The sequence below is a fragment of the Cibotium barometz genome, chromosome 48 (assembly GCF_041138505.1).
Source record: "Cibotium barometz isolate CiBa-2024 chromosome 48, ASM4113850v1, whole genome shotgun sequence".
Classification (NCBI taxonomy): Eukaryota; Viridiplantae; Streptophyta; class Polypodiopsida; order Cyatheales; family Cibotiaceae; genus Cibotium; species Cibotium barometz.
In genome coordinates, this window is record NC_141093.1 from 1,697,664 (window position 1) to 1,718,269 (window position 20,606).

The 20,606-nt window shown below is 45.2% G+C and overlaps 1 protein-coding gene across 3 annotated transcripts in view; it reads right to left on the reverse strand.

Annotated features, from left to right (window-relative positions):
- Positions 1-2,617: 2,617 nt before the first annotated feature.
- The window catches only part of LOC147610692 (SIN-like family protein), a 44,246-nt gene continuing 26,257 nt past the window's right edge, over positions 2,618-20,606 (reverse strand). For 2 of the 3 annotated variants that reach the window (XM_086785130.1, XM_086785132.1), the window contains 8 exons: positions 10,397-10,483; positions 10,100-10,206; positions 9,909-10,007; positions 6,722-6,773; positions 5,916-6,565; positions 5,585-5,800; positions 5,384-5,504; positions 2,618-2,996 (listed from right to left, as the gene is read on the reverse strand). In XM_086785130.1, coding sequence (XP_086641256.1) covers positions 2,925-2,996; positions 5,384-5,504; positions 5,585-5,800; positions 5,916-6,565; positions 6,722-6,773; positions 9,909-10,007; positions 10,100-10,206; positions 10,397-10,483 — 1,404 coding nt within the window. In that variant the 3' untranslated portion in view covers positions 2,618-2,924. The remainder of the gene's footprint in view (positions 2,997-5,383; positions 5,505-5,584; positions 5,801-5,915; positions 6,566-6,721; positions 6,774-9,908; positions 10,008-10,099; positions 10,207-10,396; positions 10,484-20,606) is intronic. The other variant, XR_015263859.1, reaches the window with a different exon arrangement.

Consider the following 20,606-nt stretch of genomic DNA (forward strand, 5'->3'; position numbering starts at 1 on the left):
GCCCTCCAAGAATACATTGAAATTAGCCAATTGCAACATTTGACAATTAATGAGCACCAAAATATGGCACAAGCCAAGCGTTGTCTTGACCAAAGTGATGCTCGCAAGCTAAGCAAGTGGCAAACTCAAGCCACTCCTTGACAAAGTCTGCTCTTCCAAATCCTTCTTTAAAAATTTACATACATCTAGACAAAAGCACTCTATTGCAAGAGTGGAACTATTTGATGGAACTTGAACATGTAACAAAGTACAAAACTCAAGCCACTCCTTGACAAAGGCTGCTCTTCCAAATCCTTCTTTAAAAGTTTACATACGTCTAGACAAACGCACTCTATTGCACGAGTGGAACTATTTGATGGAACTTGGACACGTAACAAAGTAGAACTTGCTAATGTTTGTCATCACTATTTTGAAGACAAGTTTGCTGCCCCCGAGTCCACTTCTGAGGAAGTATTCCATGCATGTCATGAACTCTTGCAATATGTTCAGCCTATAGTCACACCGCATGAGGCAACTAGTATGGATGCATCTTTTACTGAGGAAGAACTGGATGATGCTCTCAAAAATCTGGGTAAATGGAAGTCCCCAAGATGGGATGGGCTTATGGAGTTCTTTCACGCATTTTGGGATGTTCTAAAACCGCCCATCCTCTTTACGGTCAATTACTGTTGGTCTATTAGATAGTTGCCATATTCCTAGAAAGAAAGCTTACTTAAATTGTTGCCGAAAAATAGATTTGTGAAGGTCTAGCGGATTGGCGTCCCATCTCTCTAATGCCTATGGTGTACAAGCTTGTGACTATGGTGCTTGCGAATAGAATCGAAGGTATACTACATGTTGGCCTTCATCCCAATCAGTATGTGGCTTCATCCCAATCAGTATGTGGCTTCGTCCCAAGAATGCAAATTATGGACAATATAGCCAATGCTTATAGAGGCACTGAATATGTCAAATACACACACCACGATGCCCTCATTATGCACGTGGACATAGCTAAAGACTTTAATATTGTTCAATGGGATTCCATAGCACAGGTAATGGATAAAATATGGGATCTATGTGCAAAATGAAAAATGTTGTTTTCTAGTTCTATCAAGAAGGTACAACGAAATGCATTTTGGGAGGAGAACTTTCAACTCCTTGGAAGTTGGGCAAATCTGTCGGACAAGGCTATCCTCTTAGTGCCTTGCTATATGCCGTTGCTACGCATCCAATGCTCCTCTACATGGATAAGCGGTCACATGATAGCCTCCTACATGGAATTTCCATGGGGGATGGAAACAAGTTTGTGGCTCAAGCTTATGCCAATGGTTCTTTCCTTTTTTCTTTGGAACACAGAGCGTGATGTGAGGGTTCTCATGCAAGCTTTATCACTTAATGGGTTGGCTATTAGTCTAAATGTCAACTTCGCAAAATCAAAGCTTTTCCCGCCGCTGAAAAATTATGATTGGCATAGATTACTATGGCCAGGACAAATTGTGCCACCTGATCAGATAGTCAGACATCTTGGATATCCCACTGGATAGAAGATCTCCCTCAAAGAAGAGATTGACTAGGTGATGCAAAAGCTACATCACAAAACTGAATATTCGACGCTATCTAATAATCATGGCGTATGTGCAATTCTATCTCCCTTTGCAACCTTGGTCTCGGAGACAGATTGACCTTTTCATGTCTAAATTAAATATTCTCAATATCCATTATCATGTCCTCGCAAGGAAGGCAATGCTTCTACTTGATTTTATGGCACAGACAAAGGCATGGGCTTGCATGTTGGGCAATATGTGTGTCTCCACACATACAAAAGCATATGGACTTTGGGTTACCTGTTATGATGATATAGTTTTCAAACATTTTAATGGCAAAATCACAAGTTCCCCCTATGCTACTGCTCTCATTCAAGACTAGAAAGCTTTGTTACACCACCTACACTGGTCAGGCCGTCCCCCCAAACTAGGGAAACTCTTTAACTATGGGCAGCATTCATTGGAGTAGGGTGTTTGAAGTTCCTCCTGCATTATCCCAGCCAAGGCCTATAACCTTTCCGTGCTTGGAATTCGCCACATACGGGATGTTATTGAAGAGCATGGTATGGTTTTTTCATTTCCTCAAGCAATCGGACATTGTCATTTGGGATTGCATCATAGGTCAATTTGGAGGGTCATTATGGAGATGATGCAACCAGTGCCTATGCCTCAAGAAGAAGGCCGACTCAGAGACTAGCTCCCTGGATATACACCTCTTCCTTTTCTGATGTGAGTCGTAGCTATCCCACTCTGGGACAGCTATGAATCTACATTACTTTTATCAATGAAGCAGTGGTTTCTTTTTTTCTTTTTTTTTGAAGAGAATGTGTGGGGCCAAGCCAGCGTCCTATATAATCGCAGCATATGTATATGTATATAAAGGATAATAATCCGCCAAACTACTGCCACGTGTCACCTAGAGGAGGTCAATTCTTCTTCCAACAACAACGAAAGTGGTAAACCATACTCTAACAAAATGCTTCTTCAAGCATTTCATTTTCTTAAACCTCGTTTTTTTTTTTTAAATCACTAACACCGCATTTCATAAAACACAAACAATCTATATTACAGCAGTACCCTCTAAAAATCAATTTCCACAATTTGCATGTTTATTCACCGTCTTGCATGCTACTCGGCAAAAAGCATATGCATTAATGTCATCAAATAAATAATGGTATCCTTAGTCTCGTGTCCTTTTCACATATTTATACAGAATCACATAAACTTAACAAAGCTCTACAACAATTGTAGAATGTTTTACTGACTAGTCAATCTGCCAGAACCTCTCACCTTTCACCTGTGTGACACAAAACTAGAAAGTTTCCACCTACCTGTCTGACGTAAAAAATAGTACCTACATGTCCAAAGTAAAAATAGTGGTGCTTGCTGGTTTCATGGCTACGTTGGACGACCATCTCCTGGTTTCAGTACCCAGGCACCACCTTTTGTGTAACATAGCTCTTTCAACACCTTCAAACAAAAAGAAAAAGACTTAAGCATAAACTACTTTAAAGAAATGCAATCAAATACTCTCAGTAATCAGAATTTTTTTATTTTTTTTAAAAAGCAGCCTCAACTCAATGCCTGTATCCTTGCAAGCCACCATGTGCACAACCCAAAGCCCATACATAGGGAGTACATGCTCTTCCTCTCCTAGTCACACTTTCCCCCTAACCTTCCAGTCGTCCACATCAGGCAGGAGAGATCCTCTTGCTTTTTCTCTCTGGTCAGCACTCGTCAACAATGGTCAAAAACATCTGGTCAAAAAGCATCAACACTTGGTCAACGCCAGTCAAAGGATGGGCAACTCTGGCCACACCTAAGTGGATTAGTCAATGTGGCTAACTCCAGTCAAAAAAAACTCATCAAAACAGCTGACCTATGCCAACAAGTGCTATCCCACTTGTTGGTAAGGGTGTTGGTTTCCTAGCAAGAGGTCGCATGTTCAAACCCCACGGGCGCAGCATAGTGTTGAGGCATCTCGGAAACGACCAGGGGTTTCAAAGTGCACTTTCACTTTGAATTCCCCTCTAGACAGCTGACGTATGGTCCAAAACTGGTTAGATCAGATGAAAAGCTTCCACAACCATTTTTCCCCCTGTACCGCATCACCCACGCTGCTCCAACAACAGATGCCAGCTCTCTAATGCTAAAAATAAAGAGCTAGAGGCTCCTTTCGTAAGATTCTTCGAATTCGCTTTCTGTGCTTTTCACTCATGGGATTATTTTTAAAGAAATCAGTAAAAACCATAAACCTCTATTGATTTTTGGGTCTACTTAGAATCAAGTGAGAGTGGACTCAAAACAATCCTCTCTCAGCACGCTCCCCGTTGACAATATGCACTCTATTTCTCGTAAGTTGCCTGAGAAATGTCTAGTGATAGCTTTTGTCACCAGCTGTGCCTTCTCCTGATTCTTCTGCGTGGAAAAATTGGTAGTAAGATGTGGAAGAAGGGGGATTGTTGTCACTCGTGGATTGAAGTGTTCTGTGTAGCACAAACGAATCCCACACATCTCAAGGACGCCCAAAAACGTAACAATGGACATGATTTAAAATTTTGGTTCAAAACTTTAAATGTGGATGGGATTCGAACAAGCCCTTATGTTAATTATTTGTGTGTGTCTAATTGGTAACTTGAATCTGCTGTACTCTTTTGGTAATTGCTGTTGGTGCCCTGTTGTGGGCACCCTTTATTGGCTGTTGGCTGAATTTATTGGATGGCACCTTGTATTGGCTGCGGTGGGCAATCCGTTAGTACTGCCCATTACTCAATACCTGCTGCTCGGACCCTTGCTACTCTAACTGGATACTCGGAACAATTTGGAGACAAGCCCGACAGGTGCCCAGCTGCATATGAAAACTTTGGAGAACCTGCTGGTTAGGTTCCCTGCTGGTAGAGAAAGCTCTGGAAAACGCACCAGGTAGGTCGCCTAGTAGTGAAAGTTCTGGAAATCCTACCAGGTAGTTAAGAAAATCTGGTTCAGCAGGAGGTGAATCCCCCAAGAGCCCGCAGAGCTTTGTGCAAATATGAATACGAACCAGAGGAAAGAGGGGAGAGGGGGAGTCATCTTCAGCCCCAATGTGCTGCATTTTGTATTAAGTTATGGTTCATTAAGCAAGCAATTAAGGTCTTTAGGTGAACAAGCACCAGTTAAAGCAATGCCCCTGGCATGACACATGCACATGGGACTAGTTCATGTGACAAACATGCAAAGAACAGCTTTCTTACGGATAAGGACCTTGTCCTGATCGTATCAGCTGTCGTTTCAGTGGCTAGTGAGACCTAAGCAGCCGAACATGGAACCTGAATCCTTTGGTATGGAAAGTTTCATAGTTGCATCACTGAGCACCGTTTTAGTGGGAAAAGGGTTTAAAGGATAGTTTCGGGCCCTTAAATAGGCATGATAAGCCCCGTGGGTTGATTGGTCTACTACCGACCAGGAATCATGCAGTTTATGTCATGCTGAGAACTCCAATGGGTGGCATGGCTGCCCAAGCCTGGGTATCATGTGGGCACCCGGTTTTGGCTGTCTTTGCCCACCCTAAACATGACAAAAAAGCTCCCAGTTTTGGCTGTCAATGCCCATGATGAAAACCAGTCATTAATGGGCCCTGATCTCTGCTAGTACATTCTCTTTATCTCTGGCTGCTTCATTTGCTCCTTTTAATCCCTGCCCATAGGCCAGTGCATCATACTCTACCCCTTGTGCATTCCCACTTACGCTATAACGGTCCATTGTCCCACATTGTCTCAAATCAAGTTGACTGTTTGAATAACCAGTAAGCATTACTCTGTTGAATCCCAAACGGTGCTGTAACACTTAAGACATTTCTATAAAAAGACACAGCATTTTACCTTCTGATAGACGTTGGCCTGAACTTCACTTTTGAGAGCTATCTTAGATGCTTCTATGATATCTAGCCTTCTCAGCCCGGAGCTGGCTCCCTTGGCACGCAATAAAGCAACCACGACATCCCTACCATCATAATGAACCATCAACTTAAGAGACTTAAAACTGTAATCCTGTAAAGAACCAAACGAAGAAGAGGCAGGCACCTGAAAGGGTCAAGGCTAGGGTTGCCCAATTTGGTCAAGAAATAAATCCCATCTATATTTGATGCAACTTGACTTATTGCGGCTGTCAATTCTGCCAAAGGAGCACTGGCACCCTTAGCTGCCGCTACGGCAGCAGCCACTACCTTTGGGTTTGCATTAGGAGCGGTTGCTTTTGTGATGGCCAATTCACGTAAGCTTTGGCATATGAGCTGCAAACTGGTCATGCAAACAAGTAGAAACCTCTGGTGAGAATCCTGAGATCAGATAACTAGCAACCCTTTGATTAATATAGCCTCTGAAATTTAAAGATATTGACTTATAAGCTTTGTACCTGCAGACGTTGTGTTTTGCAAATATCTCACGAAGAGCCCCAGGCAGAGAAGCCCTTGTCTCCTCTGACATTGTCCATTCACCAGAAAACACTCCAGCTGTGGATGCTTTGCTGCGGCCTAGGCCAGCTACGATTGCATTGACTGTCTTATCACTGGAGAGGGCCCGCTGATGAGATGGGTCAGGAATATGCTGGCCAAGAGATGAGTTCTCACTGCTCAATGTTCCAATTCTAAGACCCAGAGCAGCCAGCTTAATTTGGTCTTCATTTTCAGTCCATCTCTGCATCTGCTCCCTTGCAACAGCTTGATGGCGTTTCAAAAATGATCTGTCAGTGCTTTCCTGAAACTCCCAACCACCTTCTGCAGGCCTCTGCACTGCCAGTGCCACTAACACCTCTCGAATCATTTCCTTGGGCACCTGAAGCTCTTCCAACTGATCATGGCGGATGACTCGACTCTTGGTAAACAGGGAAAGGATATAATCTCTGAGTACACAGATATGCCCTGAATAGCGAAGTGATGATGCTGCAACCCAGCAGCCCTGCACTAGATGCGCCATATCTTCGAGGACAGACAACACTTCCTCTTCAGTGCAACCTGCTGGAGCTAGCTTCATGAGCCTCTCGAACTGTAGAACATGAACTCTCCCCTGATAGACAGTCGAAGTTGAAAAAGGTGATGGTTCAGTGCCTAACACAAGACATCAGATCAAACTTCACAAGATGTCAAACTTTACCCCAGGAAAAGAAATTTATCTTAGGCCAACTTCAAAGGAAAAAGAGAACTGAGAAGAACTCAGCCATACCTTGGACAGAAGTTTCTCGAAGCGTTGTTCCAACGGCAATGTATCCAAAAAGCTGTAATACAGTACGTTAACAATAAATAATTAGCACTACTCACGGGGCACATGCAATAACTAGCACATGATCAATGAGGTCTGACCGAGCTTGAGCTCCCGCAGCTCCCTGTGAAGCGCCCTCGTTGCCATATCCCTGCGCCCCCCTTTTTTGCCCTCGCCCTCGCCCCTGCGTGCTGCTCCCTTCACAAAAAGTAGCCCCTCCTCGCTTCTCGCCTGCAGTGCACCCCGCACCCCCCCTCTCTCGATTTGAGACCTACAGAAAGCCACTTTGATCAGCGCAATCAGGGATAGACCCCTGATATCCAACACCAGGGAGATGGCTACATCCAGGTGGAGTTCAACTTTACCGCCATGGCGGACAGGTTCCTTCTGCAGAGCCCCACTGCATTACACAGTGCTCATGTGTACTTTGCTAAATGGCACCACGGCTTCTTGCCGAACTCTAATCCCCCGGTGTCCACGTCACGCTTCCCGGTTACAATTTGCTTTCCAAGGCTCCCCAAAGAGCACTGCAACTTTCTCCATGTGCTCGGTAGTACCCTTGGGCAGGTCATTAAGACCCCAAGACAAAAGCCTCGACAGTCGCCAGGGCAGCGGGTCTCCCATCTATCAGGGTGCTCTTAGCCTCGTGAGTCGCCTGAGAACCTTCCCCGATTCCTCTCGATTCCACCCCTCAACAGCTCTCATTTTCAGCAGCGGGTTGAGTACGCTGGACTCCCCTGACGATGTTTTATTCAGATAGGACATCTCACGAGGACCTGTCCTTGCAGGTGCCCTGTAGCAGCTGCCCGCCCCCAGGCGACTCTGCCTGGGCCCACCCCTCTAGTCTGGGTGACCAATCAGAAGGTCAACCACACCCTCCCGCCACAAGGCATGGTGCAAGGCCCCTGTCTCTAGCAAGCAGCTAATGGTCCTCAGCCACCCTCCGACAGTCGATGAGAGACCTCCCCAGTAGGCTCATCGGCAGCAACCATCCAGGCAGCAGTGGCAGCCCACCTGCTGCAAGCCACCTCTACACAAGGGTTCTCACCAACACTTGTGAGATGCCCGAGAGATCTATCTGATTTATGCCTTTCCATGCCCTTTGACCTCCTTTATGTAGGGATAGGATGGAAAGTCATGTTCAGGTCGGATTTTCCTTTTGACCTACATAATAATGTCCAAAAAGTCATATCTGGCCTCCAAATTGTGCCCAAAAAGTGTCGGGTGTCCCATCCATGGACGCATGTTCCAAGCACTTCTGGGTGCATTTAGGGCCTCAAATCAAGTCCAAATCTGCCCATATACTTGCTAGGAAAGATAATCATGTCCATGAGCATCGGGATTAACAGATGCACATGACACAACCTGACTAGAGTTAGGTTAACCCGGGGGCTATGGGCATATGCTGACGCAAGGTTAGGGTTAGGACTTAGCAGGGAATGGGGACTGACAGGACTTGCCCAAGATCTAAGGGCCAGCGTGAGGTCAGGATTAACCAAGAGTCAATAAAAAGTTAACTAGAGGTTAAATATGGCTAAAATAATAAAGCAATGGGCCAATAAATTATAATAGCCTTGTTATTCCTAAATAAGTGAGTTTGGGCTCACTTATGAGGATGGTGAGGTATCCACACACACACACACACAAGGGTCTCCTCAGCATGTTGGACCTCAAGGCCAGAGTAGCTGCAGGCAAGCAAGAGTACTGGTGGTATGGGACACTAGGGCGCGTTGTTAGGGCTTGGCTGACTCATGGCAATCTGACCTCAACCTCAGGGGTGGTTCTGAAAGGGAGCCTATGGCTAGGAGGAGAGCTATAGGCAGGCAGGCATACTCGTGGTATGGGATGCCAGGGTGGGCTCTCGAGGCTTGGCTAACTCACCACAATCTGACCTTAGGCTTGGGGGTGGTTCCGGAAGGGAGCCTAAGGCTGGGAGGAGAGCTGCTGGCCACAATCTACTGACATCGGATTCAGTGCGGTTTGTCTCAACCCTTTTAAGAGGTATGTGGTCCTTACATTGGTATCAGAGCCACGTTTACCACTTGGGAATTTTTCATGACAAACTTAGGTCAGAGATTGATTGCTTTTTTCATCTTTAGGGAAAAAATTCTGGCCAGAAGATACGGAAAAGTTACAGAATCTGTTGATTGTTGAACCCATTGGAAATTCATTCTCAGTTCAGTTGCCAGCCCCTGACTTGGGTCGTTGATAGAGGGAATCTTGTGATCAGGTTTTGGTAGGGGCAGCATGAGTTACTTTCCTGCATATTGGGTTGTGCTGGAGGACTTTCTTTGTGCATGGATACATCCACCACACGGTGTGAAGGTCTATGCATTAGGCAGAGAAGTTGGTATGACTTGCTACGGGTATATGGGTTGATTTAGTTAACTCATGACTGCACAAATGAAACAAAGTGTGAACGGGAGAGGCACTGACAACTTTGTAGCGTAGAGTCACCTAGTGACTGTTAGCGAGCATTGGCACAGATAGTTTGGCTGCCGTGTTCTCCCACTAGTGCTTCCTGCAGGAGATCCCTTGTCTGCCCTCATGCCGGTGGTCTACTGGAAGACGAACCTGCAGACAAGGGTCATGGACACCACCAAGGCAACTGATGAGGTGAGAAGCTAGAGATCCGTTGCGAAAAATGGCATTGGGAATGGACTCAGGCTGGGTGGAGCGGCTGCTACGGTTTCCTACGAAGGGGAAGGAACCAAAGCCGGCATGCCAATTCCAATCAGATAAACAGGCAAAGCCCCCACAGGAGCAGCGACGGAAGAAAAGAAAAAAGGCTGGAGCAGAGGCTGAAGGGCGGCGAGAAAGAAGAGAGACGGGGAGGGATGAACACCCTGCACGAAGGAAAGGAGAGAGGGACAGGGAAGCAGATAAGGAGAAACAGGAGGAGGGGCTACGATGGGCATGAGGAAGAAGCGGAGGAGCTCAGAAGGTAAAGCAGGGTGTGCTGGGGGAAAGGAGGGGGGGAGGGGGGTGCTGAGGCTACACGGGAGCTCCAGCCTTGGTTCCGAAGAGCAAATCTCAACGGGATCATTGATATTTTGTTCTCCAGAATGGATATTCCAAATTTACATAACCAACTTAGTAAAGTAAATGTTTTCTTTTGAACAGATTTGGTATCTAATTGAGGAAAGCATACCTCCTCGAAAGACCTTCATCCCCATTGGCATCTTGGGTGGCTGCTTCATAAGCATTCAAACTTGCACGACCGGGTACAAGATGACTAACATAATCTGATCTGTGAACAATAAAAAAGTGGACAAACTGATAATTAAGCACTAAACCTCAAGCATCAAAACTTAAGCATCTTATGATAAAATTCCTTCATACATAGGCATGCCAAAAGGGATTTCATCTCCTCCTTTTGAAGTTAGGGCATGCCGAATGCCGTCAGTTATAGGACTGTCCACACCATGAGTTTCAAGTGGAACCCAAGCCTACAAAACAACAAGTCCAGACAGATGCAATCAATGAATAGTGTGCTCATGTTTGCCTGGCCTACTCTCAATGATTGGGTTTTACATATGATAATGTGAAACAATACACTAGAACTTAAGAAACCACTACCTTAGATCGAATTCTGGTTAAGTAATAGCTGACAGAAAAATAATTAAGATAAGGGCGAACCTCGGCTTCATCAAGCTGTTTCAAATATGCATGAGATTGCAGTCTCATTTGTTCTTGCCGCTCCGTCTCCTGCCTTTTTACCTCAACCTGTCATCAAAAACAGATTCATATACTGACCAATGCAAAGATAAAAGTCTACCGACAACAGCAAAAATGTCCAAGCCTCAAAAGCAAGAATATTTAGCAACTCATGAGTCACATGCATCAGGTTCATGGTAGATATTGGCTCGTGATCCCTTGCTCATGAAAAGATAGGGAAGTCTTGCAAGCTGGCTCATTAGAGACTTCATTTTGTTCAAATGAGCATCAAAGCTCTCATGTGGTAGCGTTGTGAGTCCTAGAACACTATCTATAGAGAAACCTTGGAGTTTCTTGCATGAGCTCCGAAGAGCTTGTCCAGCTTTTCATAAGCCTCTTTGGAGATGGGGAGATCTGCAACACGGTGTATGAAGTTATCAAAGCCGCCAATGGCTATGAGGCCAAAGGCTCTTTGATCTCTGAGCTTCCAAGCTTTTTGTGCTACATCTTCTTCCTCGGGCATCTTCTCTTCCCCTTCAATGAAAGGCCTCTGGCCTTCTCTCATCAAACTAAACTTCCGCCTGGTCTGCCAGGTGTGGCAACTCTCCCCATTGAATTTCTCAATGGACTCGTGGGAAGCCATTTTTTGCTACGAAACTTAATAGAGGAATGGTCAGTGTCTTACCCTGTACAAATAATGCCCAAAAATTAGGTTTTCCAGAAAAATCAAGGTTTCCCAAAAATAAGGGGTTTTCCAAAATATAGGGCTTTTTGAAAATGATGCTATAGGAGGCTATAGCAACACTTGAATGCTTGATATATACCCTCAATTTAGATTAAAAATAAAAGATTTGGGATTAATGCTCTAATTAAGCTAGATTTGCAGAAATTTTAAAAAGACCCAAAAAATCTCTGATGAATGCTTTGCTGTCTGCTGGTCAATTTTTGACGTGGAAGCTCCCCCTTCCTCCTTTTTTTTCCCCAAAATGCTTGCTTGGCATTGTGGCCTTTTATAAGGTTATTGAAAACCTTTGAAGGTGGCGAACTGGCGGAAGGGCGGGCAGCACTTGACTGGGCAGCTACAGGTTAATGTGGAGTTGTGGCTACAGTTGGGCAGCTATTGGAGGCAAGGTGACAGCAGTGCACTGGGCAGCAGCACTTATGGGCAGCACATGGCGGCGCTTAGCTGCACACGGTGGCAAGAGTGTTTGGAGGGCACGGCAACGCTGGCGAACAGGGGGGACAGTGGGAGAAGCTGCACGTGAGAAGCTGTAGAAGTCGGTGTACCTACGGCTGCTAGCAGCACGTTGTTTAATGAGGGCAGCGGTAGCATTGAGATTATTGGTGGCAACTACAGCATGCCTTGCCTCCGTACACTGCTCTGGTACCAAATGATGTAAATGAATCTAAGGTGGTTTGAAGTCAAGCACCATGGCTATGGCATGTAACGCACACACACGCACGCACACGCAGAGAGAGAGAGAAAGAAAGAAAGCTGTATTAACATCTACTAGAGGCCGAACTCGACCCATGAGACAAATCAATGTACAACTGTCAATGTCTTCTGGATGTCCAGAAAAAAAAGGACAAAATGAACATGAAATAAAGTATGAAAGTACAGAGCTAGTGGGGGGGTGTGATGGATGGAGCACTACCGCTAGAGGCTCAGTATGCAACCTATATGCGTAGGGTATACAAGAATGCAATGCAGATTTGTCTAGCTCCAACCAGTACCATAATGGGGGTGTAATATGTGATACATAGGCGATGGCGAGGCAAAAATACCTTGGAGCATGATCTCCGGGTGTGAGTGTAAGTGAGCTAGCCGCTCCTGGATATGGTGCTGATGTCGAGCCCGTATCTCTGTGATCTCCCTCTGATGTAGTCTGGGAGTCTGGTAGCCTGGTGCTCTCGGTCTCCGGAAGATATATTAACGTCTACGGAAGGCCAGATTGGCCTATGAGACAAATCCGCATACAACAAGTCCATGTCCTGAGTACCATGGAAAGAAAAACTGAAATGAAAAGCTAATCCTAGTCATATGCAGCTCACTATGCAGTCACTGTCTAGCATGCTATAGATGTACAATCATGATAGGTGGTATACTACTAATTCCACCCAATAGAGATGGTGGGGTTACATGGGGCATGGCGTGAGGACTCTCACATCTTTTGTGCCCTAGTGTAGCCTCTGGACTCTCTCCTCCATAGCTCTGCAGTATCGTGCCTGGATCTGGGTAGATTGGGCTTGATGGAGTAGAGAGAACAATACTCCTAGAGAAAGTAAAGTACACGACAAAATGATGTGACTGTTGCTTGATTGATTCAATGAAGTACAAGTACCTTTATAGGTTACAAAGGTTCCCCTTCTGACATCATTGCTTATGTCATAGCTCACACAAATACCTAGATATTATTCATACCCCTCTAAGAGGTGGTTCACACACAAACATACTACCACACTTATAGAGTGGGTTTACACATAGGTAAGAACTTGATTCCGAACCATAGTAACAAAAAAACCTATTTCTAGCTTTCAAAACTTCGAAACGTTTTTAAAAAGCTTCAAAATCTCTCCAGTACGGCAGTTTCGCCCGAATTATAGGTTCCGTTTTTTGTCCCCGGTTTTTTTGGGATTTTTTTATTTTTGTTTTTCTTCCATGTCCTCCTCATCACCTTCTTTCCCTCTTCTTCTCGTGCCTCCGTCCTTCCCTTTTCCATCTACTGCCACTTCTTTCACCTCTACTCCTCCTTCCTTCATTCTCTTCTTCTCTCTTTCTCTTCTTCTCCTCTCTTCTCTTCGCACTCCATCCTTCAATGTCTTAAATCTTTCCCAATTTCTACCTTCCCTTCTTCAATTTCTTAAGAGTCCTTGATTGAACCACTTGTGGCATCAAAATTGCCGTAATGCCTCACCAGAATAAGGACGGTTCCCCGAGATGTGTGAGAAGACACCATTTTTCCATCATTGCATTGTTTTTAGATGGCCACTAAAAGTTCTTTAAGTATTTATACTTTATGAAATTATTGATTTTTCGAAACCTCGTGGTTTCTTAGCTGAGGGACGAAACCTTTCGAAACAAATTCCAAAAAACCTCGAAACAAAAAAAACCTTGAAACGTTTCTTGTGACTATGTTCCCAACATACAAGAGACTCTCATCATGAAGTACATGAGAATATAAAGCATGTGGGGCATATCCTTGGAGCATGTCTCGGATTTACAGCTCATGTGAGGATCGTGGTTGGTGTCTTGTGGGCTTGGGATGCCAGGTACGTCAAAGCACGCAAGCTCATTCTGAAGTGACTCCTCAGGGACAAGGCCGAGCTGAGGTAGATATCCTCTCCCTAGCCCGAGAAGAAAGTAGTGATGGTTGGCTGGTGAGGAAGGGTGGGTGTCTATGGCCAACACTCTCTTAGGAGTGTATCTCTGTGTCTGCGAAGCTCCAATAGGAAGAGGCCCAAGCAATGCTGGTCCACAAAATCCATGATCTTGGGTAATGGGCAAAAACCCTCATACAAGAGTTAGTAGTACCTTCCACGGATCTCATAGTACACTAGGCAGTGATAGGTATAGTGCTCCTCTGTCTCGACCCCTCTGTGGCATAATCTGTATATCCTCTCCTGTCATGGCCCTGTGAAAATGGAACAGCACAAGTGTGGGCATAATGGTTGCAGAGTCAGAATATTGAATGATTCACATGGGGGGTGCCCGGACAGAGTTTAAGATGTGTGGACATCCCTAGGTGTGAAGGGGGGAACTAGAACATTAAACTTTTAATGTTTATTAAAGTTGCCCCTAGGCCTTAGTGGCCCTAGGGAACTTTTTAAGTTTGGGGCCCTAGGATTTTTATGGGGAGGAGGCCACTCCACTTTTGGAGTGAGTGCTTCTCTCTCCTCCCCCTCTCTCTAGCTTTTGGGAAAAGGAATCGTGGAGCTTTCATGCGCTTGTGTACATGCGTGGAGAAGCTGAAGAGAAGAGTCGACTGCAGATTCTATGAGCTGCTGCTGCTGTTTTTCTGAGTGCAAACCAGCCGTACACTGCAAGTACTCTCTATCTCTCTCTGGGACAGGCTGTGGGCCTATCTCCCTGCTGGACAGGCTGCGCACAGGCTCTGTACAGGCTGTGCAGACAAGTACACAGCAAGTACAACACTGTACGACTGCCGTACAGTGTACGGACAGTCAGGTACAGCAAGTACTCCAGGCGGCGTTGGACAGGTGCTGGACAGGTCTGATTACACAGATTCAGGCGAGTACAAGTGTGGACAGCAGGCTGCGCTTGCAAGTACAACTCTTGGCACGTATCCCGAGGTAGTACAGACGGGTACATGGCTGTTTTTCAGATCTGTACTTTCAAAGACAGCATAGAAGTGAACACAAGGAGGAGGGTACAGACCAAGTACAAACACATGTGTGAAGCAGGGTTGTGGAAACAAGTGCCTACAAGTACAGATTGGTACCGTTGCTTCCTCCAGTGCTGTTTCACGAGCTGAATTTGGTAAGCTCCGCTTCTGTTCATCTATCTCTCTTTCTACTGCTTGATGTCTGTTGCAGATATGAGTTATCTGGCCCCTTGTGAGAGGAGGGGTATGGCAGATTGACAAGGGTTGAGACAGAGTTTGGACAGCATATGTATGTATGAGCTGAGATGTTGTATCATGCACTTGAGTTATGCCAGATGTATGCTCATGGCTGCCCTGCTTAGTGGTCTTGGCTGATCAGAGGGAGGCACAGTGTGTTATTTGGAGACACAGATCTGTGTGCATAGATCCTCTCTGCTAAGAAGGATTGTGGGCCGTCAGATTGGACATACAGGTGTAATCTCTTGGCTGATTTTTGTTGTACGCAGCCATTCATATTTTTGGAATTGAATAAAGAAATACCGCAAGGGGCGCCAAGCTTTGGGGCCAACAGGTGTCGCTTTGTTTTCAGATTTGGGCACTCTAGCTCCAATCTGTTTTCTTTAAATATCTAGACTACAAGTGGACGGGTGACTGCTAGTCTACCGCACTCTGGTTTCTATCAGAGGCCGGTTTCAAGGTTCCGTCCCCGGGACCAATCATCAACTTTCTGAAGGGGGTGAGCTCGTGGTTGCTTTGAAGAAAGCCATCGCTGAAAATTCAGCAATCATGTCTGATACAGAGGATGAGTACTTCTATCATGAAGAAGAAGAGCAAGAGACTTCTCCTGAGAAAGATGTATCCGAGGATATTTTTGCAGGAGAACAGGCTGCAGATGTTGAGCCTTATGAGGATGTAACACAGCCAGAAGATGTGCATGGTGAAGAGGATGATAATGCTCGGTTCAAAGATCGTTTGGCTAGTGTTATGGATACTTTTATGTAGCTCACACAGAGAGAGATTTGCTGAATTTATGAGATCTCGCACAGAACCCCGTACAGAGCCCGAGAAAAAGAAGAAGAAGGTTCGTTCAAAGAATCTTCCTCAGGGTCATAGTGGTGCCATCCCACAGGAACCATCTTTTGGCCAGTTTCCGAATATGCAGCATGCTTATGGTGCAAACTCTCAGAGTTCCTTCTATGGACAGCCACCTATTCCTCAGCAAAATATGCATCCAGGTTATTTTGGTGGTGGTTCGGTGTTCTAATCCATGACTGGGGGTTACCCTCTGGGTATGTATGGGCCTTTTGGAGCCAATTTTCAGCCTGGCATGCAAGGGAATATGTATGGTGGTATGCAGTCCGGTATGCAAGGAAATATGTTTGGAGGCATGCAACCTGGGATGCAAGGCAATATGTTTGGTGGTATGCAGCCAGGTATGCATAATGGAATGTTTGGAAACATGGCTGGAATGTATGGTATGCCTGGTGTGGGAATGGGAAATGTTGACCCAATGATGGGTATGAATGTTGGGGGCAGCAATCTTGCGAAACCACTTCCATATGATAATCTAACGCCTATGGGAAAGGCGAAGGATTACAAGGAAGGGGGAGCTGCAGTGAAGTTTGACACATTCAGTGGGGCCAAAGATAAACTTAAAGCACTTACCTTTTTACAGCAGTTTGATGCTGCTTTTTCTGGTGGGAATTACACAGAGTCCTCTAAGGTGAGGAAAGCTGCCACTTTTCTCAAGGGCAATGCTTTGCAGTGGTGGTCTACTCTTCTTTTGCAGGGCATAGCACCCACTACATGGGTCCAATTCAAACAGGTCTTCTCTTCCGTATGGCTCACATCTACATTTGAGGTGGATGTCATGACCGCATGGCACAAATTGGATGCTTCAAAGTGTGATAGTTTGGAGGATTATAACAAGAAGTTTTGGGAAGCTTTACTCCCAGTGACTTCTTATCGTGCGGTGCCATTATCCGAGCAGGTAGAGAAGTATTGTTGTGGGCTGCCCAAAGAGGTACAAGATTATTGTATAAAGACAAGAGTAACGAACATGTCACAGATGATTGAAAATGCTATGACAGCTAATGCGTTACTCACAGGTGGTTCATCTGGGTTTAAAGGCAATAAGAAATTGAGCAAGAAAGCTGAAAAATTTGGGCATGCTTCTCGTGATGCTAAAGGGTATTCAGAGACCAAGTATAAGAAGTTGCCAATGCCCAAGAGGACTTCTGAGGAAAGACAGGCTTTGAGAGATGCTCAAAAGTGTTTCTATTGTACTGAAGAGGGGCATATGTCATTCAATTGTCCCAAAAGAAAGTCCCAAAAGGACTCTGACAATAAAGGAGAGCCCAAGCCAAAGAAACAAAAGCCTTCTGCAGGCCTAGTTCCTGATCTTGTGGGGGAACACTGAACAGCCAGGTGGTGAAGCTACTAAGTTGCGCAGGGCATGGGGCAAAGTGAGAGATCAGAATGCTTTGATCTTCTTTGACACAGGTGCTAGAGCCAACTTCATTTCACCAGATTTGGCTGGCCGATTGGGGATTCGCGCAGAGGAGATGGGGCCATTACATGAGGCAAATATGGCTTGTCCAAGGTATGCAGAACCCGTTACTCCTATCATTGGGAAGCTTCGGCTTCATTTGCAGGGTTATGTGGACAGCGAAGAGTTCTTCATCATGCCTTTGGATGGCTGTGATGTTTTGTTGGGGATGCCATGGTGCCACAGGGTACATGCGGTGGTGGATACTTACAATAGGAAAATCACTCTGACTCATAGAGAGAAAGAACATGTATTGGATGTAGAACTCAAAGGGGAATCTGTTCCTATTGTATCCGCTTCGACGATTTCATCAGTAATGAAAAAGCATCTTTCCGCGTACTTGATTTATGTAAAGGATGCACAGGATGATGAGTCTAAGTCTAATTTGTCTATGTTAGATAAGGACAGGACTGATTTCTTATGTGGGTTTCAAGACTGTTTTTCCGAGTCATTGCCAGGAGAACTTCCTCCTGAGAGGCCAAAAGATCATACTATTGATCTGATTCCTGGTAGTACTCCACCGAATAGACCGCCGTACCGTGTTAGTGCAGCCCAACAGGAAGAGATTATGAGTCAGGTGCAGGAGCTTTTGAATAAAGGGTTGATACAGCCTAGCTCATCACCCTTTTGCTCACCTGTGTTCTTAGTGCAGAAGAAGGATGGTTCTTGGCGGATGTGTATTGATTACAGGGCGCTGAACAAGAATACCATCAAGAATCGATTCCCCATACCGAGGATCGATGACATCTTGGACCGCTTACAAGGTTCCACAGTTTTTAGTCGTATTGACTTGAAAAGCGGGTATCATCAGATACGCATTAGACCCGAGGATGTGCATAAGACAGCATTCCGAACCACGTTTGGGTTGTATGAGTTCTTGGTTATGCCCTTTGGTTTGACAAATGCGCCTGCCACATTTAATAGAATGATGGACAGGATTTTCAGGCCTCATAGAGAGTTTGTGGACACATTCTTTGATGATATGATTGTGCATTCACAAACTGAGGAAGAGCATAGAAGGCATTTGGCCATTGTGTTTGCAAAACTCAGAAACCATAGGTTGGTGGTTAATGGCAAGAAGAGTGAGTTCTTTTTGCAAGAGATACATTTCTTGGGGCATATTGTGTCTGCGCATGGAGTCCGTATGGATCCAGCAAAGGTGAAAGCAATACTTAATTGGCCAGCTTTGAGGACCGTGCATGATGTACGCAGTTTTCTAGGATTGTGTTCCTATTACAGGCGTTACATACGGCACTTTGCCGAAATTGCTTCGCCTCTTCATGCTTTGACGAAGAAAGCAACTCCGTTTAGATGGGCTGATCGGGAAATTACAGCATTCAAAAAGCTCAAAGAAAAGCTTACTTCAGACCCAGTATTGGTGTTACTGGACCTCCGAAAGGCTTTTGTTGTCCAGTGTGATGCATGTGGAAGTAGCATTGGTGCAGTTCTCATGCAAGAGAGACATGTCATAGCCTATGAGAGTAGAGTTTTGCAAGATGCTGAGAAGCATTTACAGGTTTATGAGAAAGAGATGTTGGCTGTAATTCACGCTCTTTCTACATGGAAACACTACTTGCTTGGGGCTGATTTTACTGTACATACAGATCATCAGACCTTGCGTTATTTCCTCACGCAGACTAAGCTTTCAGAGAAGCATATGCGTTGGGCAAACTTTTTGTCAATGTTTCACTTCTAGATTGTGCATGTGGAAGGCAAAAAGAATGTAGTGGCAGATGCTTTGTCACGCAAGCCACAGGTCTCTGCAGTTTCACTTGCTTATCATCATGAGCTTGATGAAATGAAAGAGCAGTATGCCCATGATGAGGATTTTGAAAGGTTGTATGATCAGATGTCTGAGGGTCAGCGGCATGAGCACTATACTCTCAGAGATGGGTTTTTATTGATGCATGGCAGACTGTGTGTTACCAGGCCATTGCGACTCAAGGTTATGATTGAAAGTCATGCTCCACCGTATGCAGGTCATAGAGGTATTGACGCCACGGTCAAAGCAGTGGAGACTTTCTTTTATTGGCCAACCTTGAGAAGAGATGTTGATGCCTTTGTGAGGCAATGCATCGTATGTCAGAAGGTAAAGTTTGACCGTTAGAAGACACCAGGGTTATTACAGCCTTTACCTATTCCGGATAGACCTTGGGAGAGCATTGCCATGGATTTTGTATTTGATCTTCCACGGACACAAACGGGAAATGATGGCATCTGGACTATCATATGCAGGTTCAGTAAGCAGGCACATTTCATTCCCGTGCGGAAGACAATCAAAGTGGATCATATGGTGAAGTTGTTCATGGCGAACATCTTCAAGTATCATGGCTTGCCTACGTCTATCATTAGTGACCGTGATCCACGGATGACGAGTTTGTTCTGGAGAGGGTTGTTTGACAACATGGGTACAACTTTCAAGTTTTCATCGTCATTTCATCCACAGACAGATGGTCAGTCAGAAGAGACTAACCCTACAGTGTTGGATCTTCTCAAGTGTTATGTGTCAGAGCACAAGCAACAATGGGAAAAGTATCTTCCTTTGGTGGAGTTTGCATATAACAACACTGTACATAGCTCGACAGGCAAGGCGCCTTTTGAGATTGTGGAAGGAGGGAAGAAGGTACCACCCATTTTGCATACAAAGGATAAGATCTTTGAGGCTGATCAGTATGTGGAGAGCTTGGATGAAGCTTATCGGAGAGTTAAGTTGGCACTCTAGAAAACTCAGCAGAAGCAAAAGAAAGCCGCAGACCGTCACAGACGTGATTTACAGTTTGCATTCGGTGATTGGGTTCTTTTGCGCTTTGAAAAGGCTAGACTCAAGAAGATGAAGGGTAAAGAGCGCTTATTCCCTAAGTTGAGCATGCGTTATTATGGGCCTTTTCAGGTTTTGGAAAAGATTGGTGAGGTAACCTATCGTTTGAAGTTACCAGATCACTGGAGGATTCACAATGCTTTTCACGTGAGTCTTCTTAAACCTTTCCGTGGGGATGTGCCTGAGGATGTATCAGATGAGGCTCAGCCGGAAGTTGAGGAACTTGATGAGGTTCTGATTCCAGAGCAGATACTGGCACATAAAGAAAGGAAGGTACGAGGTAAAGTTTCCCGTCGCTATCTTGTGAAGTTTAAGAACTATTCACCGATGGATGCGAAGTGAATGGAGGAAGGTGACTTAACAGATTCACCTCAGGTTTTGCAGCTTTATCTCGATGCCTTTGAGTTAGAGCCGACTCTTATTGTGGCTCATTCAGGTTCAGCAGAGCATGGGTCTGGAGCATTACCTGATGCTCAAGAGGGG